Genomic DNA, 26873 nt, shown 5'->3' on the forward strand with positions numbered 1-26873 from the left:
AGCTATGACCCCCGCAGAGTCAAGCGAGCAAAAGGACAATATAGGAATAAGGTGGAATCATATATCTGAGATATATCTGAGTGTAATTACTGTAGCATTATTATTATTATTATTATTATTATGCTTTTGCAACAGGATCCGACGCCCACCGCATGTGGCAGAGGCTACAGTCCATGACGGATTACAAATGAAGACCAGTGGCGACCCGTTATCCAGGGCAGGTGGGGCTAGCTATATATATATACATATACAGTACCAGTCAAACATTTGGACACACCTACTCATTCCTGGGTTTTTCTTTATTTCTACTATTTTCTACATCGTAGAATAACAGTGAAGACACCCGAACTATGAAATAACACATGGAATCATGTAGTAACCAAAAAAGTGTTAATCATATCAAAATATATTTTATATTTGAGATTATTCAAAGTAGCCACATTTTGTCTTGATGACAGCTTTGCACACTCTTGGAATTATAAACCAGCTTCCTGAGGTAGTCACCTAGAATGCATTTCAATTAACAGGTATGCCTTGTTAAAAGTACATTTGTGGAATTTCTTTCCTTAATGCCTTTGAGCCAATCAGTTGTGTTGTGACAAGGTAGGGGTGGTATACAGAATATAGCCCTATTTGGTAAAAGACCAAGTCCATATTATGGCAAGAACAGTTCAAATAAGCAAAGAGAAATGACAGTCTATCATTACTTTAAGACATGAAGGTCAGTTGATCCGTAAAATTTCAAGAACTTTTAAAGTTTCTTCAAGTGCAGTCGCCAAAACCATCAAGCGCTATGATGAAACTGGCTTTCATGAGGACCGCCACAGGGAAGTAAGATTCAGAGTTACCTCTGCTGCAGATGATAAGTTCATTAGAGTTACCAGCTTCAGAAATTGCAGCCCAAATAGTTCAAGTAACAGACACATCTCAACATCAACTGTTCAGAGGAGACTGCGTGAGTCAGGCCTTCATGGTCGAATTGCTGCAAAGAAACAACTACTAAAGGACACCAATAATAAGAAGAGACTTGCTTGGGCCAAGAAACACGAGCAATGGACATTAGACCGGTGGAAATCTTTTTGGTCTGATTAGTCCAAATGTGAGATTTTTGGTTCCGACCACCGTGTCTTTGTGAGACGCAGAGTAGGTGAACGGATGATTTCCACATGTGTGGTTCCAACTGCGAAGCATGGAGGAAGAGGTGTGATGTGTGGGGGTGTTTTGTTGATGACACTGTCAGTGGTTTATTTAGAATACAAGGCACACTTAAGCAGCATGGCTAGCACAGCATTCCGCACTTAGTGGAACTGTCATTTGTTTTTCAACAGGACAATGACCCAACACACCACCAGGCTGTGTAAGGGCTATTTGACCAAGAAGGAGAGTGATGGAGTGCTGCATCAGATGACTTGGCCTCCACAATTACCCGACCTCAACCCAATTGAGATGGTTTGGGATGAGTTGGACTGCAGAGTGAAGGAAAAGCAGCCAACAAGTGCTCCGCATATGTGGGAACTCCTTTACCTGGAAAAGCATTCCAGGTAAAGCTGGTTGAGAAAATGGCAAGAATGTGCGAAGCTGTCATCAAGGTAAAGGGTGCTACTTTGAAAAATCGAAAATATATTTTGATTAGTTTAACACTTTTTTGGTTACTACATGATTCCATATGTGTTATTTCATAGGTTTGATGTCTTCACTATTATTGTACAATGTAGAAAATAGTAAAAATAAAGAAAAACTCTGTAATGAGTAGGTGTGTCCAAACTTTTAACTGGTACTGTATATATTTATTTTTTGCCTGTTTTGCATGTTCTTTTGGTATTAAAACATATCAGTTTGCAAACAATATATATATACAGTATATATTGCTTTTTTGAGTAAGACGGCTTCAAAATACAGGTGTTTAAGCCTAGCTCAGTGCTTTCTGTGGTGACGGGGCAGCCAGCGGAAAATACAGAATGTTCTGGTAATGTTCTCTAGATGCACCGTGATTGGCTCAGTGTTCTGTTACTCATGGGGACACTATGTCACCGCAAAATCTACAAGGATTTTGTTGACCAAGTTTTTTATTTATACATTTTTCAAGCACCTTGGGTAAAAAAAATTCTCCCCAATTACGTGGTATCCAATTGGTAGTTACAGTCTTGTCTCATCGCTGCAACTCCCGTACGGACTCGGGAGAGATGAAGGTCAAGAGCCGTGCGTCCTCCGAAACACAACCCAACCAAGCCGCACTGCTTCTTGACACAATGCCCACTTAACATGGAAGCCAGCTGCGCCAATGTGTCGGAGGAAACATCTTACACCTGGCGACCGTGTCAGCATGCACTGCGCCCGGCCCGGCACAGGAGTCACTAGTGAGCGATGGGACAAGGACATCCCTGCCGGCCAAACCCTCCCCTAACCCAGACGACGCTGGGCCAATTGTGCGCCGCCCCGTGGGTCTCCCGGTCGCGGCCGGCTACGAGACAGAGCCTGGACTCGAACCCAGAGTCTCTAGTGGCACAGCTAGCACTGCGATGTAGTGCCTTAGACCACTGCGTCACTCGGGAGGCCTTGTTGACAAAGTTTGATGACAAAATGTGCTCATGAAATGTGCCTCCTTCCTGTTCAAGTGAGCCCAGCACAACAAGGTGAGTCCAAAAATGTTTTTTATGCTGCTGCATAAATTATGTAATATGCCAAGGAGATATGTATAATGTAGCTAAGAAAGTAATACTAAGTGTATGTTGTGTAGTAAGCTGTTAGTAGTAGCCCATGTGCCTCACCCTAATAATTTGGTCCCTTTTCCCCTAGTAATTCAGCCTACTGTTCTGACTTGGTGGTGCACATGTAGCCTATAGCCTGTTTTAGAGAAATATCACCATCAAATATTGTAAGAGCTTTCATTGTCTGCTTATATGCCCCCTTTATTTATCTTACTGTTCTGACTTGATGTACAGGGAGAATACTGTAAGAACGGCCCATGTTCTGAAGTATGTCGCTGTACATTTCAAAAGTGCTGAACAAATAGTTATATTGACTACGTCCGTCCTAGCTCGCTCATTAATGTCTTAATCGAAATTACGAATTAGCTCTTATCCGCTCGTCATCCCCTTATGCCATAGTTTGCACATCTTAATTGTCAGTAGAAACCACATTTGTTTCAGCTATGTTTTTTTAAAGGCAGTAAATGAGGCTGAATTAACTGTTTCTCTACCAGACTTTGTTATATGAATCGGACCAAGGCGCAGTGTGGTATGCGTACATTCTTTATTATATTAATAATGAACACTGAACCAAACCGTGAAGCAATACAAAAGATTGCTGACAGGCAACTACACATAGAAAAGAACCCACGAACCCCAAAGGGAAAATGGCTACCTAAATATGATCCCCAATCAGAGACAACGATAAACAGCTGCCTCTGATTGGGAGCCATATCAGGCCACCATAGACCTACAAATCACCTAGACTTACAAAAACCCTAGACATACAAAAAACCCTAGACAATACAAAACTAACCCACCCTAGTCACACCCTGACCTAACCAAAATATAAAGAAAACAGAGATATCTCAGGTCAGGGCGTGACACAGACAAGGTTCTGCTGATAGACAGGTGTAGCAGTGGTAAAGTGTTGGGACTCTGCTGTTGGGACAGCTTTAAGTAGGCTGTAACAGTTTGTGGGCACCGTTTGTCACCGTTATAGTGAAATTAATGTATTGTTTAGTGTTGTGTTGTGTTGTGTAGTGGCTTGCTGGCATGGATGAAAAATGTTTTGGGGTAGATTGCCCCAACGCAGAACGGCTGACAGGCATATCCACAGTAATGTTCAACCTCTCCTTGTCCCAGTCTGTAATCCCCACATGTTTTAAGATGACCACAATCATTCCTGTTCCTAAGAACGCTAAGGCTTCTTGCCACAATGATTACCGCCCTGTAGCACTCACTTCTGTAATCATGAAGTGCTTTGAGAGGCTGGTTATGGCACACATTAACTCCACCATCCCAGCCACCCTAGACCCACTCTAATTTGCATACTGCCCCAACAGATCCATAGACGATGCAATCTCAATTGTTCTCCACACTGCCCTCGCACACCTAGATAGGAGGAATACCTATTGTGAGAATGCTGTTTATTGACTACAGTATTCAACACCATTATCCCCTCCAAGCTCGCCACCAAGCTTAGGACTTTGGTTCCTGACAGGCCAACCCCAGGTGGTGAGGGTTGGCAACATCCCCTCCAGCGCGCTGAAGCTTAACACAGGGGACCCACAGGGGTGTGTGCTTAGTCCAATCATGTACTCCCTATTCATCCACGACTGTGTGGCCATGTACGACTCCAACACCATTATCAAGCTCGCAGTGGAGCAGGTAGACAGCTTCAAGTTCCTCTGTGTCCAAATCACAAAGACTTAAAATGGTCCAAACACACACGCAAAGTCGTGAAGAAGGTGCAACAGTCCCTCTTCCCCCTCTGTAGGTTGAAAAAGTTTGGCATGGACCCTCAAATCCTGAAAAGGTTCTACAGCTGTACCATTGAGAGCGTATTGACTGGCTGCATTACTGCTTGATATGGCAATAGCACCGCCTTCGATCGCATTGCGCTACAGAGGGTTGTGCGGACAGCCCAGTACATCACTGGGGCCGAGCTCCCTGCCATCCAGGACCTCTATATCAGGCGGTATGAAAAGAAGGCCCGGAAAATCGTCCCCAACCACCCAAGCCATAGACTATTTTCTCTGCTACCACACGACAAAAGGTACCAGTGCATCAATTCTGACACCAAGAGGCTCTTGAACAGCTTCCATCCCCAAGCAATACGGTTGATAAAGAGCTACACGGACTGAGTTTACCTTGTATCTTTATTGACATTTTATTTCAATGTTTGCATTGTCTATGCACACTCACAGGGCACTAGACACACATGTACTCACTCCTTTTGCTCATTCACGCATAATATGCACATACATTTATACTGACTCTACACACCCACACACCCACTCACATGCAAGCTGCTGCTACTCTGTTTATCTTATATACAGTTGCATAGTCCCCTTACCCCTATATATATCTACATCCATCACTCCAGTATCCCTGTACATGTCAATTTGGTATTGGAACTGACTTTTTTTTAAATCCTGTATATAATATTCTTACTTATGTAATTGTGTATTTCATATTTCATGTTCTTATTTCTCGTGTTTTTATTCTTCTAGTAATACACTGCTATTGCATCATTGGGTTTTGAGTTTGCAAGAAAGGCATTTCACTGTACTTGTGCATGTGACATTCAAACTTGAAACTTGGATTGCGTACTAAGAGTAGGTCTATACCTGCAATTTCCCTGTAGGTGGCAGTGTTGACCTTATGATGACGCGGGGTTTAATTAATCTCACTTCAAATCGCGTCTATGTCCATAAGGGGTGCTGTTTGACATTACCGGCAAAATAAGCTTTTGAAAAAATATTTTAAAACATTTCAATTTCCTGATTGAACAACTTAGAACCACACCTCAAAAAACGAGAATCAGCATAAGTGTGGTTGGTGCTATACGTTGGTGTTTGAAAAGGCATTCAGCGAATACTTTTGCTACTGGATATCCACATTGTTTGGTGTACATTTAAGAACGGAGGTAAGTTAGCGCCGCTATTGAGACTTTCTTCATGTAGGCTAGCCTACTAGCTAATTCTGTAAATGAAAGGGGGTACGTGGTCATTGTTACAATGTTTCTCTTACTGAGAAGGCTTAGAGTTGACCAAACCCATAGACAATTGTGTTACGTTGTCTAGAACCTAAATGCACTTTGACATTTTCAACATTGATTAATTTAAACGTTTTATGCTTTAAAGGAAACTACCAGATTCTATCAAACTCGAAGTCATTACTATTTGGTTAAATAATGCTTAGCCTATCGTGCTACATAAAGGTAGGCTATGTAATGTATTTTGTGGCTATTCCCTTGGAAATGGCTTGCTGGAGTGTGATCTGTCAGGTGTAAATCAAACACTTGTTTGAGTAGTTCTAGCCCAAGATTAGCGTACTAAACTCTGTGTTGAAGTTCAGACACTTCATAAACCGCGGAGTTTAGTCCGCTAGCCAAGTGTCTACCATTACTACTTTAAGGTCGAAAGGATATTGTGTTATTTTCAGAGGTAGACTGGCTCTAGCAGCCAAAAACTCAATCTGAAGTGAATCTATTCTCAATTGTGAAACGGTTCTAGAAACTTTACTTTCATATCACATCCAAAATAATTTCACAAATGTAACATATACACTGTTTTTAACCGGCTTTAATACAGTTGCAACAGGCAGTATGTCAGAGTTACACAAACTCGGTGTACGTTTTGGTTTTTGCTGTAACCACTACACAGCTGACTCAACGTGCTGATATTTGAATCAGCTGTATAGTCCTAGGGCAAAAACCAAAACGTCCACTATGGGGGTTCCAGGGACCAATTTTGGGGGAAACCCGGCGTTACAAACAGGTGTTCAGAGCATGCTAGATAGAGGGACCACCTGTGCTAACTAGCTGTCTTCTGTAAACACGCGCTGTAACCTGGGAGATATGGTCATGTGGGAACGCACACCCTGTAAAGTTTTCTCAATTGAACATGTCGTTTAAAAAAATATATTTATAGCCGACATGAAAGATGAAGTCATTATCCTTCCAAAATAGTAACGCAAGGGATGCGTGATAATGTTCAGACCCAGCGTCAGGGCTCTTAACAAAACTCCCCCATACAGAAGATGTCTTCATCCAATGACAGGAATAATTCAAGCCCTCTCTTTATCAGTTTTTATTAAATGTTATGTTGTGTATATACTGAAAAAAAATATAAACGCAACATGCAACAATTTCAAAGATTTGACTGAGTTACAGTTCATATAAGGATTTCATGAAAGAAGGCCATGGAAGAACTGGGACATTTTCAGCTTCCAGGAGTTGTGTACAGATCCTTGCAACATGGGGCTATGCATTATTATGCTAAAACATGAGGTGATGGCAGCAGATGAATGGCACGACAATGGGCCTCAGGATCTCGTCATGGTATCTCTATCCATTCAAATTGCCATCAATAAAATGCAATTGTGTTCATTTTCCGTATCTTATGCCTGTCCATACCATAACCCCACCGGCACACTGTTCACAACGTTGACATCAGCAAACCGCTCTGGTGGACATTCCTGCAGTCAGCATGCCAATTGCATGCTCCTTCAACATCTGTGCCGTTGTGTGACAAAACTGCACATTTTAGAGTGACCTTTTATTGTCCCCAGCACAAGGTGCACCTGTGTAATGATCATGCTGTTTAATCAGCTTCTTGATATGCCACACCTATCAGGTGGATTGATTATCTTGGCAAAGGGTAATGCTCACTAACAGGGATGTAAACAAATTTATGCACTACATTTTAGAGAAATACTATCTTTCTGCGTATGGTACATTTCTGAGATCTTTTATTTCAGTTCAAGAAACATGGGACAAACTCTTTACATGTGTGTATATATATATATTTTTGTGTACCTTTTTTTAACTTTTAAAGTAATAACAACATGTTCCCTCAAGACAATGTGTGTATTCATTTCCTCTGAGACAAGAGAGCTGGACAAATTACATAGCCTGTTTATGACTTGATTTCTTATTTTTTGACAGTTCCAAATTAGAGGTCTAAAACATTCAGGGAAGTCAGGCTGGCGACAGTGGCTCAGTCAGTTGAATGCATTGGGTAAAGTAAGCCATTGTGGTCTATTTTCAGGAGGGCATAGTTTTGGGATGAGACTGTAAATGGTCTTGTGCTCCCTCAGACTGTTGCTTCTCCTCTATGGGAAAGCCCATTGGTCAGGGATGGATTTGGCTCCTCTTCAATACTGTGTGCTCCAACCTCAATGTTGAGGTCTTCAGCTTGATAATATTGTAGCCAATCCTGGTCTCTTGCATGAAAACAAAACCCCATACACCACGGCCGGCCCGCTCATTAGGCAGGGTTAGGCACCACCTATGTTGGCAGATTGATGAGGGTGGCATTTTCTGAGCTAAACTGACCAAGACGCACCACGAACAACAACACAACTTCACATAATTCTGCCCTGAAACAGTGGCAATTTCTCTCAACCAGTGGCATAAGAGCTTTTTAGGTGAGCGTTGATGCCGCCATGTGATGATCAGTGCCCACTTTGTCAAAGGCAGGGGCACAAAATATTTTGCTTGTCCATTCCCAGCGCGCCTCTCCAGGGTGCTGTTCGAGAGACTCATCCCTGTGGCGTTCCACCAATGTCCTGTCAAAGAAATGCTTTGTCATAAATCATGTAGCAGAATTAGGATATGGTAGAAAGCGTGTGGCCTTTTCTGTAGCCTACAGGCTGGAGATAGACTTTTTACATCATGCAAGTTTCTTTGATCAAATGGCTTAACCTCAATGGCGCCCAATCAAATAAAAAATGTGCTGTAATGTTAAGAAAAAAACATATTCTAAAAACAGGACAGGTAAAAGAGACCATCACAACTGTTGTCCAGGAGTTTCACCGCATTGTCATGATCAGTGGTTTCAATTTTTTATCCATCAACTCTTGACAAGCTGATCATAACGAAAAATTTAATTGTTCTGCCTTTCCTGCTGTGTAAATACATTGCAAATAGGCTCACGACAACTCCTTATTGAAGTTGGGCAGCTGATATTCAAATCAAATGTATTTATATAGCCCTTCTTACATCAGCTGATATCTCAAAGTGCTGTATAGAAACCCTGTATTCAGGACTTGAATAGCTAAATTGATTAGTCACAGGAATCAGGACTAATAAAGCCAATGCAACGGCCTGTTTCACAAATGGTGGACCTACCACTTGGATGGGCATTCATAAAATTCCATTGCCAGCGACATGGTAGGCTACACCCCAGTAAGCACGAGCCGACATCTTTTGGATGACTATTTTTGGTTCTGCCCAGATCGGAAGTCTTTTTGTGTATTACAAATGTTAGGCTTACCACAGATGGGCATTCCTAACATTTCGGTCAACACTGTAGGCTACACCTTAGTAAGCACGCACTAATGTCTTTTTTTTTTTTTTTTTTGCAGTCTGTTTGGTTCAGATTTGGTGCGTTCCAGAACGGCCTTGATTTCAACAGACGGAGATTTTTGGCCCGGACCAAATCTGAACCAATCATAGACGTCTATGATTTATTTTCAACTTTCATTCAAAACCCCAAATGTTCCTCACTTCTACGTCCCCCCCCTGTGCTTTAAATACTCACAAGTCTGGGCCGTGCGTTCTGATGGCCTCACAGCCGCCATCCCATTTCTGACACCAATGTAGCAACGCCTGGGCAAGGAAGCCAACCTGGGTTGCTGGAGTGAAAGGTAAACACCCTACGCATCGTGCCAATATGAGAAACCCATCCCATCCGGTAAAAATCTCTTCATCAAGCCATGTTTATTCTCGGCGTTTTACTCTTTCTCAGATCTCTAGTTTACCTTAGGGTTGGGTGGTAAATTAGATTAATTTGATTTCCGCAGTGGCGCGAGCATTGTAAGCCAAGGATTAAACTAAAAATAAATGAATAATAATTAAATTGGGACACACAAAACAATTGATGCAGCAGGGATTTTGATACAGGAGGGGATTGAATGTCAAATAAAATGTTATTGGTCGCATACACATTTAGCAGATGTTATCGCGGGTGTAGCGAAATGCTTGTGTTCCTAGCTTCAACAGTGAAGTTATCTAACAATACACACATCTAAAATAAAAATCTAAATATATTTTATATAACACTTTTTTTGGTTACTACATGATTCCATAAATGTTATTTCATAGTTTTAAAGAAAAACCCTTGAATGAGTGGGTGTGTCCAAACTTTTGACTGGTACTGTATGTGTGCAGGGCCAGGGGAATTCTATCTTTTAGTTTGTTAGGGTTTTCAGTTCATGTCTGAGGTGGTTAGAACAGCCAACATGTGCAGCTGAGCCTGGCATGTGGGGAGTGTACTTTACCCCTGCTAGTGTGGAACTCTGTGGAGTAACCTATGACCCGTGACACGCAGGGGGGTTGATAATTCCGATAAAGATAGCAGGAAATGTCAAACTAGCTGTATTGAGTCATGGAAGTGTCGAATCCCATTGTGACATTAACTGCGTTCTTTCCTGTACATTTGACTTTGTACTTGTTGTGGATAGGAGCAACTTTAATCTTTATTCATTCCTTTCTTTTAAAGGACACCCCAGTGTACACTGCCACATTAGTGACCTAAGTAGTGGGGGTGAAGAGAGGTTCCTATACTGTAAGCAAAAGGTCCATGTATACATTGACCATACTTAATCTTTCATGAGGAGAGTCACTTTGGAGACCTATTTCAGTAAGCCTACCAGTAACTCATTCTGGGAGGACAGGACACTATGTAAACTCCTGTTATGGACTAATGGTTCTCTTCCCCATTTTAATTTGGGATTGATGCGTAGTTGCACACAACAGATGATGTGGAAAATGGACACTAGACCTCTCAGACCTGAAAATATCTGAATAACTTGATTTTGAAGAGACCTATCTTCACCAACTATATAAATGTAGGCCTACCTGCTTTCATCTAATGCCAGGCAGGACTCACTACACTGATGCTTTTCTCGATATAACGCAACCGTCCTAAAGACCTCAGTTCCAATACAATTCTAAACACCTGAACCATTCATCAAATCGTGGATGGCAGTGCACTGGATTCCGTGAAAGATCTATGTTGTCCTCAAGCTGTTGCTTGACAACTGATGTCGGAAATGTTTTTTGTTTTTTTCCCCCTTTTCTCACCAATTGTTAGTAATTACTATCTTGTCTCATCGCTACAACTCCCGTACGTGCTCGGGAGCGATGAAGGTCGAAAGCCATGCGTCCTCAAACACAACCCAACCAAGCTGCACTGCTTCTTAACACAGCGCGTCTCCAACCCGGAAGCCAGCCGCACCAATGTGTCGGAGGAAACAGTGGTCTCCTAGCTACCTTGGTTAGCACGCACTGCACCCGGCCCGCCACAGGAGTCGCTGGTGCGCGATGAGACAAGGATATCCCTACCGGCCAAACCCTCCCTAACCCGGACGACGCTAGGCCAATTGTGCGTCGCCCCACGGACATCCAGGTCGCGGCCGGCTGCGACAGAGCCTGGGCGCGAACCCAGAGTCTCTGGTGGCACAGCTAGCGCTGCGATGCAGTGCCCTAGACCACTGCGCCACCCTTGTGTCTGCAATTTTTAAATGTGCCATTAACCAGTTGTAAAGTATTTTTTTAAACCAGATCCCATGAAAAGGCCTCATTGTAATTCCTGCGTTAGAGACCACTCCCCTCTTTTTCCTCTCGCCTTTTGACAGTGAGCCACTGACCCACATCCAAGATTTCACCCAGTTGGTAGGTAGGTAGCTTGCAGGACTCTATCGCATTAGCAAACAAACTATTATAGTATAGGTGTAACTATTGAGCATGTCATTGAATAACTGTGACCATGGAGGGGGGCATTCTGCAGTTGCTACATACATTTTTGGATATGTAGCCATTGATTCTTGAGGAATATAGCTTCTAAATATCTCATGAGCTTCTAAATATCTCATGAGCTTAGTTCAACTATTGTACCACATTAGAACCCAAAATATAAGCTTCTTTTACTCAAATGTTTGTAAACTAAGTAAATGTAAACAAATGCTGTAAAGCCTTTTTAAAACACAGCTAAAACTATGATGTTGATGTCATGGATGCTCGGCGTATGAATTTGAGTGGTTACACTTCTTCAGCCCCATCCCTCCGCCTTTTACAGAAACCGTGGCGGTGAAACGCTTTGTTTATTGTTTCGACTGCAGCTTGCCTCGTTAAAACCTCTAACAAGGGTATCAGAACATCTTAATCTCAACATTGTTGTTGCTGAACGATCTCATTAAATTATTTTGAGATGCGAGGATCACAACCAGTGTACGAATCTTAAGGTTCCACTATCTTTTCCAGCTCACATATAATGCTGTTAGATCTGGCTCTATTAATTGGGCATCACGTTAGGTTACTCTCTACTAGTCTAGGTCAGAGGCGTTGTCTATAGTGCGACCCGGCACCTTGTCCTTTTGAGGGAACAGGGCTTGGTATTATGTGTCCATGTCAACAGGGAGACTTCCATGGAAATTATTATATTTGGGGGGGGGGGGGGGGGGGGGGGGCTTGGTTATATGATCGTCTGTGAGCTGGTCTTTAGTCAGGGTTGAACGTCATTTTCATCAATATCTCTGATCACATTACCTCTTGTCTGTGTTGCTTCTCAATTCATAAATCCCAGTAAGTTATAGCCATTATGTCTTTCAAATGCAGCCTCTATGATGGTAGCCGTGGATGTTTTATATACATGTGCTGTTCATTCTGGCTATTTGGAAAAGAGGGCTGCAATGAAATGTGTTTTGCCACATCTCTTACAGGGGGAGTCTGTTAGCATGTCTATGGAATTTTTAGCCACGTCAGTGTTTGGTGAGTTAGCAGGAAGTGTCGTCACTGTCAGCCTACCCATGGGGATATGAAATGAACAAACACATGTTGAGACTAAGTTTTGCTAACTGCCTTAGAATGGTCAAGTTGATGCCTTGTATAAAAACATATTGTCTTGAAGATACATTTTTATAAATTCATTTTTATAAATTTATAAAGGTAACAAACCTGACAATTGGACTCGTGATGCATCACATGCTGTCTGCTACTGTAGCTACATTGTGGTGTTTGAATAAGGTTAGTCTCACAGTGCTTCTTTGTCATCCTTCTTGTTTTGGCTTTTCTGCATGTTCAGCATAGATAACAGGGAAGTCTCAGCAGCACTGAGGATCATGTGAAATCTGGACAGACACAGGAGTCCAGTGAGTGAGGGCAGGAGGATTCCATTATTTGTGTTGGCAATATACAAACTTGTGAGTTCTCACTCTGTCGATGCAAAGATACACATGCATCCAAAGAAGGTTGCTGGATGGTTTTGGCACAAAGAAGAGGTGTTGTCTCAAGGGATCCTGACAGGGTGAGCTATTAAACTGTCAACCTTTTTTGTACTGTCTGAGGAACCACCTTGCCCATTTAATAATAAGACAAAAAGTTGGGTGGGGGAAAAAATCCCTGTTGGGGAACCAGAGCGATTCTTCCCTGTTCCCACAGGGTAGCCTGTAGTAGTTGAACAAATAAACAGCTGTGGCCTAAGAAGATATGCAAAATATAGCACCATCTTATCAAGGTCTCGCCAGCACTTCAACAGATGAGTCTCCAGTAGTAATTCAACAGAACTGGACTGTTACTCTTCTGAAGAGGGTTCGTTTTGCTCATTGTTCGTTGCTCTTCAGTGGAAACCTCAAATTAGAGACTGCCCCAGGTCTCTGGAAAGCCGGTTTATTCATACAAGATGATGAGCATGGCGTCATAGACCAGATGAGCCCAAAGCGGGAGTTTCCGTTAATCCTTACCTCACCGGACAAGTATTTCAACTGCCCCTAGTCTGTCCCTACCCCCACCCTCTGTTCTTTTTTTGTGTGCTATGAATCATGGGGAACTTGGTCATGAGGTTACTCTCCTCTAAATAGTGTACCACAGGAGATATTCCGAGCCCCAGTGCTGTCCTGAAGACAGTTCTAGCCCTCTTTCCGAGTACTGTGTTCTCACACTGCTGTGTGTCCTCACTATAATCCCTTTTTGAAGTGTACCTGCTCTGGGGTGAAACGGTAAGAGGTCAACGCAGAGAGAAGTTAGACCCAGACTTTGCCTGAGCAAGGCTGGCTCGGCTAGTGGCTCAACTCTACAGACGCCTGTGTCCTATTTGACTTGTGCCAGCCTGTAAGGCCTGGCCTTTGTGACGTAATGATGGGCCAGTGTTTTTGGCACTGCCTGCCTGCCTTGCCATCCATCCACACCCCGTATATCGTCATAAGTCTGTGTACAGACTTCCACTTCATCCCAGTAAGCCATGGGGCATGAGAACAGTCTCTACACCCACTGACCAGCCCGTCTTACAACCCTGATGTCTTTACCGTACACCAGTCTACTAGCTCTCTGACTGCCCTGATGACTGTTAACCAAATAGCCTTTAGTAAGGGAACTATATAGTGAGTGTGTCAGGCTGGTAGCTTACCTGTTAAAGCCGCTGTGATGCCCAAATGGCAGCAATCTGCTTGTGCTATCAGGTGACCCACTCTGTGTGGTGCCATAGGTTTACTCTGACTTAGTCCTGGAAAACAACAGCTATGTGCTAATTTGAATGTCTTAAGGAGGTTATTTCTACAGTATTTTTGTATCGGGTTTGAGAGAGCATAGGCTTGACCTTGTTCTTGTGAAAAGGTATGTGAGAGCGACTCCACCACACACATTCCTAAACAGTTTCCTCACACAGCCTCTGGGCACGATATAGCGGAGCTGGAGGAGAGCCATGTCATTATGAAAAGTTTAATCAAACGATCGGCAGCGGGCCCAAAGTAAACTAAAGTCCAAGCACAGTAGTGGAAAAGAACCTGTAGAAGCAGAGTCCTTGGAGCAGGCGGTAACCACGGCGCCGCTACTCTCCCCTATTTGACCTAGATGTTTTATGTGTATGTGTTGATATGTAGGCTGTTTAAAAATAAAACATTTAATTTGTAGTTCTGTCTTTGAGCTGTTCTTGTCTATGAATGTTCTGTTTTGTGTGGATCTTAGGAAGAGTAGCTGCTGCATTCGCAACAGATAATGGGGATCCTAATAAAAAATACCAAAAAGCCGCAGCTCTAATTTGCCTTAACGGCTCATCAGTGACGACCTTAAAAGCATGGCAATAAACCAAAGACGACACTAAGTAGTATAAACCAAACTTTATGAAGGCAGAAATGGTCTTGGCAGAACTTTCTTTCACACTGCAAAGAGGTCATATAAATGGCTTCAGAGATGGTGCTCCAGAGTGTTATCATTTTGGCTTCTTCGTGTGACTTAGCAAGGCTGGAACTGGGACGAGATGGGAACAACCTAGGAGGATGCTTGGTCATTGCTGTTGCAGATGTTTTTTCACCCTTGGAATGACTTTCTCATGTCTAATGTGCTTGTCACTTGTTTGTAAAGCTGTATGTTAGACGTGTTATGCATGTTTGTGTGGCCATCCGTGTCTGATCAAACCTTCCGTTATGTCGGAACTTGGAACAGAAGATGGGGCCACTGTGGTCAGACCACAAACCCTTGAGTCTTAGAACTGGGGGACGGGGCAATGTGAGTCAGTGTGTCATCATCGGCACTCATGAAGCAGACTTACTCACGAAGAATTGCAACATTTTAAAATAGTGCAAGCAAAACACTGTTCAAGATGCTGGTTTGGGCAGAATTCAGTGAGAAGTATGCTGCTACACCTGCATCGCTTGCTCTTTGGGGTTTTAGGCTGGATTTCTGTACAGCATTTTGAGATCAGCTGATGTAAGAAGGGCTTCATAAATACATTTGATTTGATTTGCTACCTTAGGAGGTTAGGCTTGCAGTGATATGTTGGCTAAAAATAAAATGAACAACTAGTAGGACTATGTTCACATTACATTGGCTATTATTTTGAATAAACTCCTGTCTCAACAGATTAAACCCTACGGACTTTAATCTGACTGGATACCGAAGAAGGATCAAGACACCGGGAGGCTTGAGCGAATCAGGACCTGACCTTTGGGGCGGAGGGTTTGGGGATTGACCAACTTTGGCTATCTGATGCAAGGGATCTGGATGCATCAGGACTATCCCAAGATTGAGGGTCACAGAGGCTACCTGTCTTCACCAGCCTGCAGGGCGGCAACAGAAAGCAGGGCGCTGAACCGACAGAACCGGCGGAGCCCGGGAATGAGCGAGTTCTGGCACAAGATGGGCTGCTGCGTGGTGGCCAAACCCCCACCGGTGAGTCTGGGCCAGCTGCCCCTTATTTACTCATCTAGAGGTATAAAATACCCACTACTCTAATGTTCTTTGTCAGGTTTCACAAAATTCCTCATCTAATAGATTTATTTGACTATGAAGTTTACTCCCCAAGCTTGCGCTATATTAGATCCTGGCCAATTCTATTCAACCCTCTCTTGCCAAGTTCCAAAGTGGTTGTTAGAGGTCCCTGGCAAGTCTCTTGTAGCCAAAGGCAAGGTTTGGGCATCCCAGGCAGCCAAGCATGCTTACTCTGACCACACACAAGAACTTTGTGTTTTTGGCTGTTGCGTTCAACACACAGTTATCAGAGTTTTATTGATAGGTACAGAGGCCCAATCAAGGGAGTCCTAAATGCATGCTTAGAACAGCCAAAAGTGAAACACTCCCCAACGATCTATTTACCCATTATTTTTTTATGCCACGATGTTACGAGGGAACCTTTTTAAATGCATCAAAGTCCAATAAATCTGTTGGCAAAGGCTGATGTATTTATGGTGTTTTTCAGACTCCATCTGCATTCACTTACAGGCTGATATCTTTAAACAGGGGTTTTATAGCTTGCAGTTTAGAGGCAACCACATCATGAGCGATATCTTGAGAGTGCCATCTTTTGATTTGTTATTTCACGCGCACTATATGCCAGTCATTAATATTCACTGACCATGTGACCCATATTTATAACTTTGACCGTGCATAGTTGTGTCCAACAGTAATGTAAGCATCACAATATGGGGACGGACTGTATTGAAAACATGTCCTTACTATCTTACATTCTAGTCTGATGTTGATTTAATGACGCTAACGACTGAATCGATCTGTCCAGGGAACTACAATGCCTGGACCGAGAGTAGCTTAGCGTCATCAGGTGTTTCAAAGCAAAACATTTCATGGAATCCTGGCGAGCATTACAGGGTTGAATAGAGGTCCTTTTTGATGACCGAACATATCAGTGTTTCGCCGTAGAGTGGAAGAACTTCCCTTTAGCTCTCCAGAAGCGACTGCTGACCCTTGACCTCAGGGCGGCACCCTTTCCTGGCCCAGATTTTGCAGGGAGAGTTGCGTAACGGCAGGTTGTGTCCATCCGTTCCCACTCGTCAACAATGAACCCGGGGGCCCAGGAGAGGGGAAGGGGACTGGGCCCAGGAGAGGGGAAGGGGACTGGGCCCAGGAGAAAGGAAGGGGACTGGGCCACTGTCCCTTGGGATGGCTTTTTCCCTTCCTCTTTTCTTATTTATTTTTAGGGCCTGTGTTCTATTGTTGAGGGAGGACTGTACAGTTACGCCGCTTTAAATAAATACATGCAAGGATTTACATGGTGGAACTGTTTCGAGAGTATAGGGGCTTGTGTGGCATGTCATTTTTTTAGAATATTACTGTATTGAGACCCTTCTTACTGATGCTCTCATGAGATGTTGGTAGTTTGGGTCTGCCTAACTTCCTGTATGTCAGTCATGTAATTGCTACCCACTTTTCTAAGCACAGGCTATGCCAAATGGTTGCTATTACACACTGAAGGCCTCCTAAAATAAGTTGCTAAGCGACGGTTTCTCTTTTGCAGCACACGCAGCTGACCATTTAGCTAGACCTTCCATCAATCAGCCACTGGATAGAATACCTCCCATTAAGCAACATTATAGTGCAGGCTTATTTCTGAGTTTGGTATGACTCATGGCTGCCACTTGAGTGGATGCCAACCAGCTGGGCATTTGGTTAGGTTTGGTATGCCTTTTTTAATGTTTTCAAGGGCTGTTTGGACTGAAGTACCAAACAGCGAAGTGTTTTAATCGATTGCCGTATTGATACTCGGAAGTTGGTCTACACAGAGTGAGGCTCCTACTTGATCGTCAAAGAATGTCAATAGAGCCAAGAAAAGTATAGGGTTACCTTATTTGGTCGCATATGTTTGAGTTCAATTCCTGGCATCTTGCGTTGCTAGGTGTTCACTGATTCAATATGCCTGCTGAAATTGTCATGAGGTTGTCTTTCCGAGTCTGTGGGAATGACTGCTTTCCTCTGTCATGCCAATGTAGCAACAAGAATGGTCGGTAAGATGCCTGATTCACTGGGTATGTAGGCATGCTCCAACAGATCCTCCGAATTCAAGATGACGTCAAGAAGAAAAGACACACACAGTGGTCTACCTTGTTTTTGTTACATGACTAGCTCATAGGATACAGGGTTCAACGTTTGGTCAGCAGCACGTTTTTGTTTAGATGTAAGCATCGGTCAAAGTTGCTTATGTAACACTTAAAATGGCTTAAGGTCTATATGCTGGTCAATGGCATCTGCCAGATGATCAACTAACAATAGTGGACAATTAAAAAGCCTTCATTTTTTTTATGGCTTATGCATAGCAAGAACATTTTATTTAATATTCTAAGCCATCACATTTTTTTTGTTTTTATTAAAAATCCTCTACTTGACTACTTCTGCAAGTTTTTTTGCACAGAGGCTTTTTTGACATTGTTTACTCTCCAGCATCAACTTCTGTTTGTTCTATAGTATTTCATCCCATGATCAATAGACCACCTCATGGTTTACACCTATAAACAAATAAGCGTTCCTCTCCTGTGTCTCTAATAATATAAGCTGCTTATTTGGAGACAAAATGTCGATCATAGTTCGATTAAGTGCATGTTTATGTTGTAATTTTAGAGCATCTTCTGAATTAAAATCTAATTTCGCTTTCATTTTTGGTTGCACAGCTGCTGTGCTATGCAGTTGCCTCGCCATATTTTAATTACTATAGGTCGCTGGCCACTGACCTCTGACGTTTTGCATTTGTTTCAGAAGAAGAAGAGGAGGAAGATTGACTGCAGCATGATCGGAGAGCCGACGAACTTTATGCACCTCACACACATTGGCTCTGGGGAGATGGCGGAAGGTTTGCCGCCGGTATGTATAAGGTTTTGGCTACTTTCATAAAGACCATCCTTTTACACATTTTGTAATCAGTGTTTTAGAAGAATGATAGGTCAGTCTGTAATCTTGACAGATAAATCTCTGACAATTGCTGTTGGGCTGCTCATAGTGAGTACCATTATTTGGTCTTTGCGTTATACTTGCATTGCATGTCAAATTCATTTTTTTTAACTGTTATTTCAACACTTGGATCAAGTCTGGAAGATATTGCGTAAAACATCTCAGTGCACCATGGTACAAACCAGGGAATTGGTATTGTCCAGAGGTTTTCTTTGGACAAAAATGTATACAAAAACACTGATGCTTTCATACATGAACTGCTACACTAGTCCCACCCCCATTCGTTGGCTAACTGGCCCATCGCCAGCCAGCCACCTGCAGCCTCATTTTTGAACAAGGCTCAGCCTGTGGAAGTGGTCCTGTGAAACACAGGCCCTGAAATGGACCCCCTCCCTACCACTTCATGATGTTCCCTACACCCTGTTGCTCAGTCCCTCTTCCCTCCCTGGGAGTGATTCCAGAGGGCACACAGAGAAGGGACAGTGACAGGGGACACAGCTGGGAAGGCCTTGGCTGCTAAATGAAAGGCCCCCTCTGTGTCCTGCAACGCTGGTAGAGGATTCCCCCAATCATCTAGCACAGCAACCTAAAACAAGAGCTCCTTTCTGTGCCTGTTAAAGGGGAACTCAGACATCCCACTGAAAACCAAGTAAACTCACCAGTGATCAAGTCTTGTTTACTTAGCATTGACAACCTTAATGAGCTTTAATGCCGAATGAGAGACGTATACGTTTTGTGTTTACACTAAGCCGGTGACTCCATTGCCAACCATGACTAACCCTTATAATGATACAAAGCCCATTAATTGGAGTCAATTCACTGGAACAGTGTAAATAGGCGTGGTATACAAACACTGCTGCCTTTTTTGTTTAAGCAGAATTATTACATAACACTATTCCATAACACCATTACGAAACGTCTGTCTGTGTAATCTTGACACTGCCTCTCCTTCTGCGGCGTCAGTATCCCGACTACAGGTCTGTTTTGAGTTTTCATGCACAGTGTTCTGATGTTGCAAAGTTAGTTAGCGGTTTCCACATACCCACCTCTAGTTTATCCATCAACCGCTCTGGATTGTAGGGCTACAGCGTGTTCCCATTCGGCATATGAAATGTCAACATGTCACACCATTTGTGAGTGAGCAAAGGGCACTTACTTAGCAACCACAGTTTTCGCTGTATAATCCAGCTGCAGGTGGAATGACTCAAGGTATCTTTAATAACACTGACGGGTCCACAATACCAGAAAACGGGTAATCTTGTCAATGTCCTCTGTTCTTGCTGGTTGACGCTCCACTGTATTTGACATAACTCTACCAGGGAGTGACGTTAGTGTGACTGCCATGTTGCTCTTGTCCCCCATGCAGTCAGGGTCAGTCCAGGAACAGATGAGGTCCAAAGGACCCAGCACCAATGGCAGAAGCAGCCTCTTATAGCCAGTAAGTACCGTCTATACACTCACTCTTTAGATCATACTGTTTTAGGGGTTAAATAAATATGTCCAGCTGAACGTGTTCATATTAATTAGTTTATTTTAGACTGGGGAATTGTTTGTCAAGCAGTATGAAAGGCAGAGCCATCCATTAATATCCCAATCTTTTGTTCTTCCAAATGACGATGAGGAACTACTAGCCTGTGTTCTTGTAAAACTTTTTTTAAACACCTGACTGCATACTCTGTGGATCTAAGTATTTATAAAAAAAATAAAATAAAAAATTGTATCTGAAGATATTCTTCAGTGTTTTACTTTTTATTCAGAAACTACTGCTCTCCAATGACATTGTTTGCGGTTTCAGACATATGGACCAATCCAAGGAATCGACGTGAGCTCCTCATTTCCCCTTTCCTCGGACCCAGCCTCAAGCCAACCTTCATGGACCAACTCTGCATATTGCACTTAGGCCCACAATGACCACCGCAAATGGCACAATAAAATAAAAAAAAGACTTAATTTCCCAGAATCCCTTTCATCCCCCATCATCCAGTTTCGAATGGAACATGACTCTTGCCTTGAAGCGGGAAAGTACCCTGGATTCTCACTCAGCACTGGGGACTGGACGGGACTGTGTGTGGGCTTTTAGGAGGTATTTGTTACACTTCAGGCTGCTGGCGGATACAGATTTTCACATTTGCCTCTGTCTCAAGCAAGGGATTGTCCGAACATTTCATATTTCACCAACAAGAGCGTCTCAAGTGTAATACTGCTCTTTCAATAACGCAAGCAAAAGTTTTCTTTGTTCTTGACACGAAGTGGCGTGCATTTGTGCCCTTTTAAAAGTGTTGTCTGTAATTATAATGCCTTATTAGTGAATGGTGGAATCTGAGCCCATCTGTTTCCTATAGTGCCATGACAAGCAGGCAGTTTTCATATGTATTGCTAAAGTGCAGTGGTCAAATTGTTATTTAGGTTTTGGAAGTAAAGTTGCTCAACTGACAAGCAGGATGTGGCATCACCCCTGGCTCCACCCGCTACTTGTCTGGAGTAGTTTAAGATCCAATCTTAGCAGCACTGTAGACATACAGGGTGGGAGTGGTCACTTGTAGGCCTACTTTGCTAATGTTTTGGCACTTTGCCTGTTTCACGTGGAGGATTCTTAAAGTTTTCCAGTCTTTCTCACACATTCCACCATTAGTCACTCAGTCTTCCTTACAAATGCACACCAAGGTTCTCATAGACAACCCTCTCATATATACTTCTACCTTAAGTGTTATTTCCAAAGTTATGCCTTTATATATTAGGTGCTTTTTTTACCATGCGTGCTTTAACACCAGCACATCTGAACACTGGATAGCGCTGGCAGGTAGCCAGCGGTGGTTAGAGCGTTGGGGCAGTAACCGAAAGATCGCTGGTTCAAATACCCGAGCAGACGAGGTGAAAAATGTATCGATGTCCCTTGCTCATAGGCACTGTACTATGGCTGACCCTGTAAAACGACACATTTCACTGCACCTATCCGGTGTACGTGACAAAAAAATATAAAAATCATTACCTTCTGTAGTGTCCCATAGACTCACTTTTTGGCGTTTTAAACAAGTTTGTATGGGGTAGTAGTCTTGCGCAATCCACTTGTAAGTGTTTGAAAGCTGAATGTAAGATGCAGTAACTAATCTTGATCGTTTGCCTTCATCTAAAAACTCATCTAGCTGGACTGTTAGTTCAGCAGGTTTATGACACCAACATCTCAAATGTATCAAACTATGGCAACTTGGCCTTGGTTCTCCTGTTGCACAGTGTTCGTCTTAGAATTGGCCCCTGCCAGTCTAAGCTGAGACATGCTCGTTCACTTTTTAGCTATTCTGAAAGGTGACCTTATGGGCTTTCTGTTTCAATGGCAATCTACAGTTCAGGTTAGAGGAAACGGCGAAGCCTATAATACTACGGTGAGAAAGTGATGTCTGATTTTGCTTTCTGTTTTTTTTTTTTTTTTTTAATCAAGTTATTTTGCCTCATTACCGGTAAATGGACCTGCTGTTGTCATTGTATTCAATATTACATTTAGAAGCACAGTTCAGGCAAACACTTGCCGTATGAGAGAGTAATTTTTATTATTTGTTTTACGACTGTCCTCATTTTTGTCAGCTCTGGCGCTGGGTTTTTAACTTTTTTTTTTTTTTTTTTTTTTAAGATTTCTTATCTCTGACTGAAGAGATTCCAGGATGCAATGTACGTGCTTTCTTTTTCAGTTGCACTGTTTTCCTGGGTCTCCCTCTTTTGTTTTAATTGCACATGTGTTCCACAGTCATCCTATGTGGACAGATGTGTGATAGTAGAGGAAGTATTTCAACTGCCGCAAATCTGTGTGTTTTCTCCGCTTCTGGGCTTTTTCCCTCCTGAAAATACAGTCTATTTTATGTATCCATGTGTGTTTCTTGTGTTTGTTTACTTGAAAGTGCCATTTACTTTGAAGGGGCACATCCTCCAGAGGTTTGTTTATTTATTTGACCTATTTTTATTTAACTAGGCAAGTCAGTTAAGAACAAATTATTATTTATACACAAGTGCATATGAAAAATACATTTTCCCCAATTCTGAAAGAGGGTAGCACTGAGTGAAAAGTTTAGGAACTCCTGATTTAGGGAATAATATGCAGACAAATTATACCCAGTTTGATAAGTCAGCAATACTTTGAGTTCAGGGAAATCAAACATTTCAAGTGTTTAATTAGTCTTCAGACCCAGATTGACAGCAAAAATCTGTAAACGAATCACTGTTATCAACCTTGGTTACATTTGCTGCGAAGAACACGACTCAAATTGAAGTTGAAATTGAAGTTTCCAACAGCCAGAGCAACTCACACTGTGCAACGTTGCAGGAAGAGACTTACTATTATGAGAGGTTTCATCCAGCCTCCGCACATCTCATCCTCCAACATCTTGTGCTTTTATTACAAGCAGCTGTCTGAGACCACAGTAATCTCAACAACATAATAATGATTTTAATCTGTGTGAGCAGCCCTGAGTCAAACCATAGGGCAGAGCTCGGGATAACACATTCATTACCTACTTCACTGGGGAGGGAGGGAACGTGCCCATGGAAAAACTGAAAATGTGGTAGGTGTAGTTCAGTGTAAACAATGTGGGAAAAGACTGTCTTCGCACTGACTGTAGCGTAAACTTGACACAGGGCAAGGATGACTCGATAAACTACTGGCTGTAGTTAGCTATTTGTAATTTATCTACAGACTAGAAATATATTTCACTTGAAAGTAAATTAGTGGGCAGCATCAAGTATCATCACTTACTATTTCCAGTTTGTTGAATATAGACGGACAGAATGTGGTTAGAAATGTTCGTTCAACGTTTCTGAATGTCGACGGCATTGTAAACTTCCAACTGAACCATCTGAGACTGAATGTAAAAGGAGACCACATACATCCCTTTGCTTAGTGTGCTACTTTACATATTTACTTGCTCCTTTATACATTGGCATCTCTTTGCAGCCAAGCAATTCTACTTACGTTTTAACATATGCTCCTATCCAGAGCAACTTACAGTAGCTAGTGCATACATTTTTATACTTTTTTTCCCTTCTCCAGGTTCCCCAAGGGACTCGAACCTACAACCCTGGCGTCGCAAGCGCCATACTCTAGCAACTGAGCCACACGGAACCTACCCTACAATAGTGTTTTTTTTTTTTTTGCTCAGGGATTTCTCTCCTGTCCTCACCATAAGGTTTTCAGCTTCCCTCGCCCGGCACTCTTCAATGTATTTTTTTTTTTTTTTTAGAGGATATTAAACCTTCAACACTCTACTTCCTCTTTAACAATGGATGCTGTTTCTATATAAAACATTGGGCATAGCCAACAGTTTTGGGCCTTGGCTGCAAACACACCACTACACACATGGGGCCTGTCCTTGGCAGAGCCCAGCAAAAGCCCATCGCCTGAATGAAGGAAATCTATGGTCCATTGTACTTCTTGATTACACTAAAAGCCGCCGGCAGATCAGATCGGGCCTGGAACAAGATAAGAGCTCCTTTTCATTGCGTTTCAGCATGAGAAGTTGGAGCTGTTGGTTAATATATAACATGGGCTGTTTATATCGGGCCTCCAAATAATGACTGGTAGTGGTGGTTCTGTAATGAATCTTACACAATGACTGATGGTAGTTATCAGATGACTGAGCCACAGCTGAACTTGCTGTACTGCAGGTCCTGTTTTACAACCCAACTAAGGGAACATGCTGTTATGTCTCCAACTGTATTTATGGATGATGTAATAAAATTCTAATGAATAAAACTAGGGATTAAAGCAGTTAGTCTCAACTGGTGGGGAGGTTTGAGTTGATCGCGGAATTTAAAAAAAGAAAATAGTTTTTGGGGGGGGGGGTTTTACAATGGAAAATATTCCAGTCTGAACTTTAATGACTTAGACCAGGTAGAAAATGTGTAGAACTGATAATTAACTTATTTTTTTAATAATTGAATTTATCATATAGAAGTGTATGCGACTTAATACCACATATGGACATTGAAAACACAAGCCAATGATGAGATACAATCTCAAACAAACCATCTACTCTGTATACAACCCAGAACAGCATATCATGTTTTTCTAATCAAGGGCTTGAAAACAGATATTGATGCATGCACAGTAAAGAAAGTGGCAACATCAGTAAATCATCTCTAGATTCAAAACACCTATTTTAAAGACCTGAATGACTCAAACTTTGGACTTCTTTTTCCTATCGTGTAGATGGGATCGGCCGAGCCTGATTTCCTTAACTGTAAACCTCGGCCTGGCACCAGTCTCACACTTCATACACTGTTCTCTGTTCCTGTTTATTGAGTTTCCCCACAGCTACCTCACTTCCTCTCCCTGTAAGGGTCCTTTTCCTGTGCGTCTGGTGGGTCCGAACAGCCAGTCTCACCTTCTGCGATCTGGGCCAAATTCCCCACCCCCTCCCTCTGTGTTCCTTTATTAAGTGCTGTGTGGAAGGGGAGGAAGCTGGTAGAGGCCAAACACCCTCCCACTGTACCCAACAGAGCTCCTAAAAACAACACATTAACTCCTGTACTGGAAAACAAGTCACAGTGTAGAATGGGTTCTATTGAGTGTCTCAAGAATTAAGTTGAACATGAGACATTGGGGTTTATTCATAAACGTGTCGATCACATGGAGTAGTTTCCTATTTAAAGGAAAATACAGCAGACATTTCCAGAATCCAATTTGGTGAACTTGGTGTTTTAAGAAAGCATAATCTAAGTGCCGTAGATGTACTTCCAATGGATTTGATGAGGTATTTACAAGCATGTTGTTTTCTCTTGGTAGACAAACATTTGAGAAAGTTACGTTATTAAGACAAAAATGTAAATAAAAGGATGAAATGAAATTACCCCCAGCTGATGCTTCCATCATAGGTCATAACAGTGAACAAAAATATATACGCAACATGCAAAGTTTTGTTCCTATGTTTCATCAGCTGAAATAAAATATCCCAGAAATGTTCCATATTGTCATGCCAGATTTGTTTACATCCTTGTTAGTGAGCATTTCACCTTTGCCAAGATAATCCATCCATCTGACAGGTGTGGTATATCAACAAGCTGATTAAACAGCATTATCATTACATAAGTGCACCTTGTGCTGTGGACAAAAGTCCACTCTAAAAGGTGCAGTTTTGTCACACAACACAATGCCACAGATGTCTCAAGTTTTGAGGGAGTGTGCAACTAGCATGCTGACAGCAGGAATATCCACCAGAGCTTTTGCCAGAGAATTAAATGTTAATTTCTCAACCGTAAGCTGCCTCCAACATTGTTTTAGAGAATTTGGCAGTATGTCCAACTGGCCTCACAACCGCAGACCATGTGTAACCATGCCAGCCCAGGACCTCCACATCACCTGCAGGATCGTCTGAGACCAGCCACCCGGACAGCTGATGAAACTGTGGGTTTGCACAACTAAAGAATTTCTGCACAGACTGTCAAAAACCGTCTCAAGGAAGCTCATCTGTGTGCTCGTCGTCCTCACCAGGGTCTTGACCTGACTGGAGTTTGGTGTTGTAACTGACTTTTTGGGTAAATGCTCACCTTTGATGGCCACTGTCACGCTGGAGAAGTGTGCTCTTCATAGATGAATCCCGGTTTCAACTGTACCAGATGGCTGATGTCAACGTTGTGAACAGTGCCCCATGGTGGCGGTGGGGTTATGGTATGGGCAGGCATAAGCTACGGACAACGAACAGAATTACAATGTGGCAATTGGAATGCACAGAGATACCGTGATGAGATCCTGAGGCCAATTGTCATGCCATTCATCCACCGCCATCAACTCATGTTTCAACATGATAATGCACAGCCCCATGTTGCAGGGATCTGTACACAATTCCTGGAAGCTGAACACGTCCCAGTTCTTCCTTTCCCTGCATACTCACCAGATATGTCACCCATTGAGCATGTTTGGGGTGCTCTGGATCGACGTGTACAACAGCGTGTTCCAGTTCCCGCCAATATCCATCAACTTCGCACAGCAATGGAAGAGGATTGGGACAACATTCAACAGCCCACAA

At 42.6% G+C, this 26873-nt stretch overlaps 1 protein-coding gene across 2 annotated transcripts; it reads left to right on the forward strand.

Annotated features, from left to right (window-relative positions):
* Positions 1-136: 136 nt before the first annotated feature.
* On the forward strand, positions 137-22719 carry LOC129819797 (CDC42 small effector protein 1-like). 2 transcript variants are annotated; one of them, XM_055876395.1, is made up of 5 exons: positions 137-221; positions 15553-15861; positions 18673-18777; positions 20231-20302; positions 20660-22719. In XM_055876395.1, the coding sequence occupies exons 2-4, from the start codon at positions 15679-15681 to the stop codon at positions 20297-20299; spliced, it is 357 nt and encodes a 118-aa protein (XP_055732370.1). In that variant the 5' UTR covers positions 137-221; positions 15553-15678; the 3' UTR covers positions 20300-20302; positions 20660-22719. The 2 variants fall into 2 exon arrangements, with proteins under 2 accessions (XP_055732370.1, XP_055732369.1); XM_055876394.1 differs by lacking the exon at positions 137-221 and adding an exon at positions 5413-5619.
* The last annotated feature ends 4154 nt before the right edge of the window (positions 22720-26873 follow it).

This window comes from Salvelinus fontinalis, chromosome 22, assembly GCF_029448725.1.
Source record: "Salvelinus fontinalis isolate EN_2023a chromosome 22, ASM2944872v1, whole genome shotgun sequence".
In the NCBI taxonomy this organism is placed as follows: domain Eukaryota; kingdom Metazoa; phylum Chordata; class Actinopteri; order Salmoniformes; family Salmonidae; genus Salvelinus; species Salvelinus fontinalis.

Excerpts from the sequence above, each read along its gene's own strand:
- LOC129819797 (XM_055876395.1), top strand. The coding sequence starts at position 15,679 with ATGCAAGGGATCTGGATGCATCAGGACTATCCCAAGATTGAGGGTCAC. Across the intron at positions 15,862-18,672 it reads TGGTGGCCAAACCCCCACCG|AAGAAGAAGAGGAGGAAGAT; the intron begins GTGAGTCTGGGC and ends CATTTGTTTCAG. Across the intron at positions 18,778-20,230 it reads TGGCGGAAGGTTTGCCGCCG|TCAGGGTCAGTCCAGGAACA; the intron begins GTATGTATAAGG and ends TCCCCCATGCAG.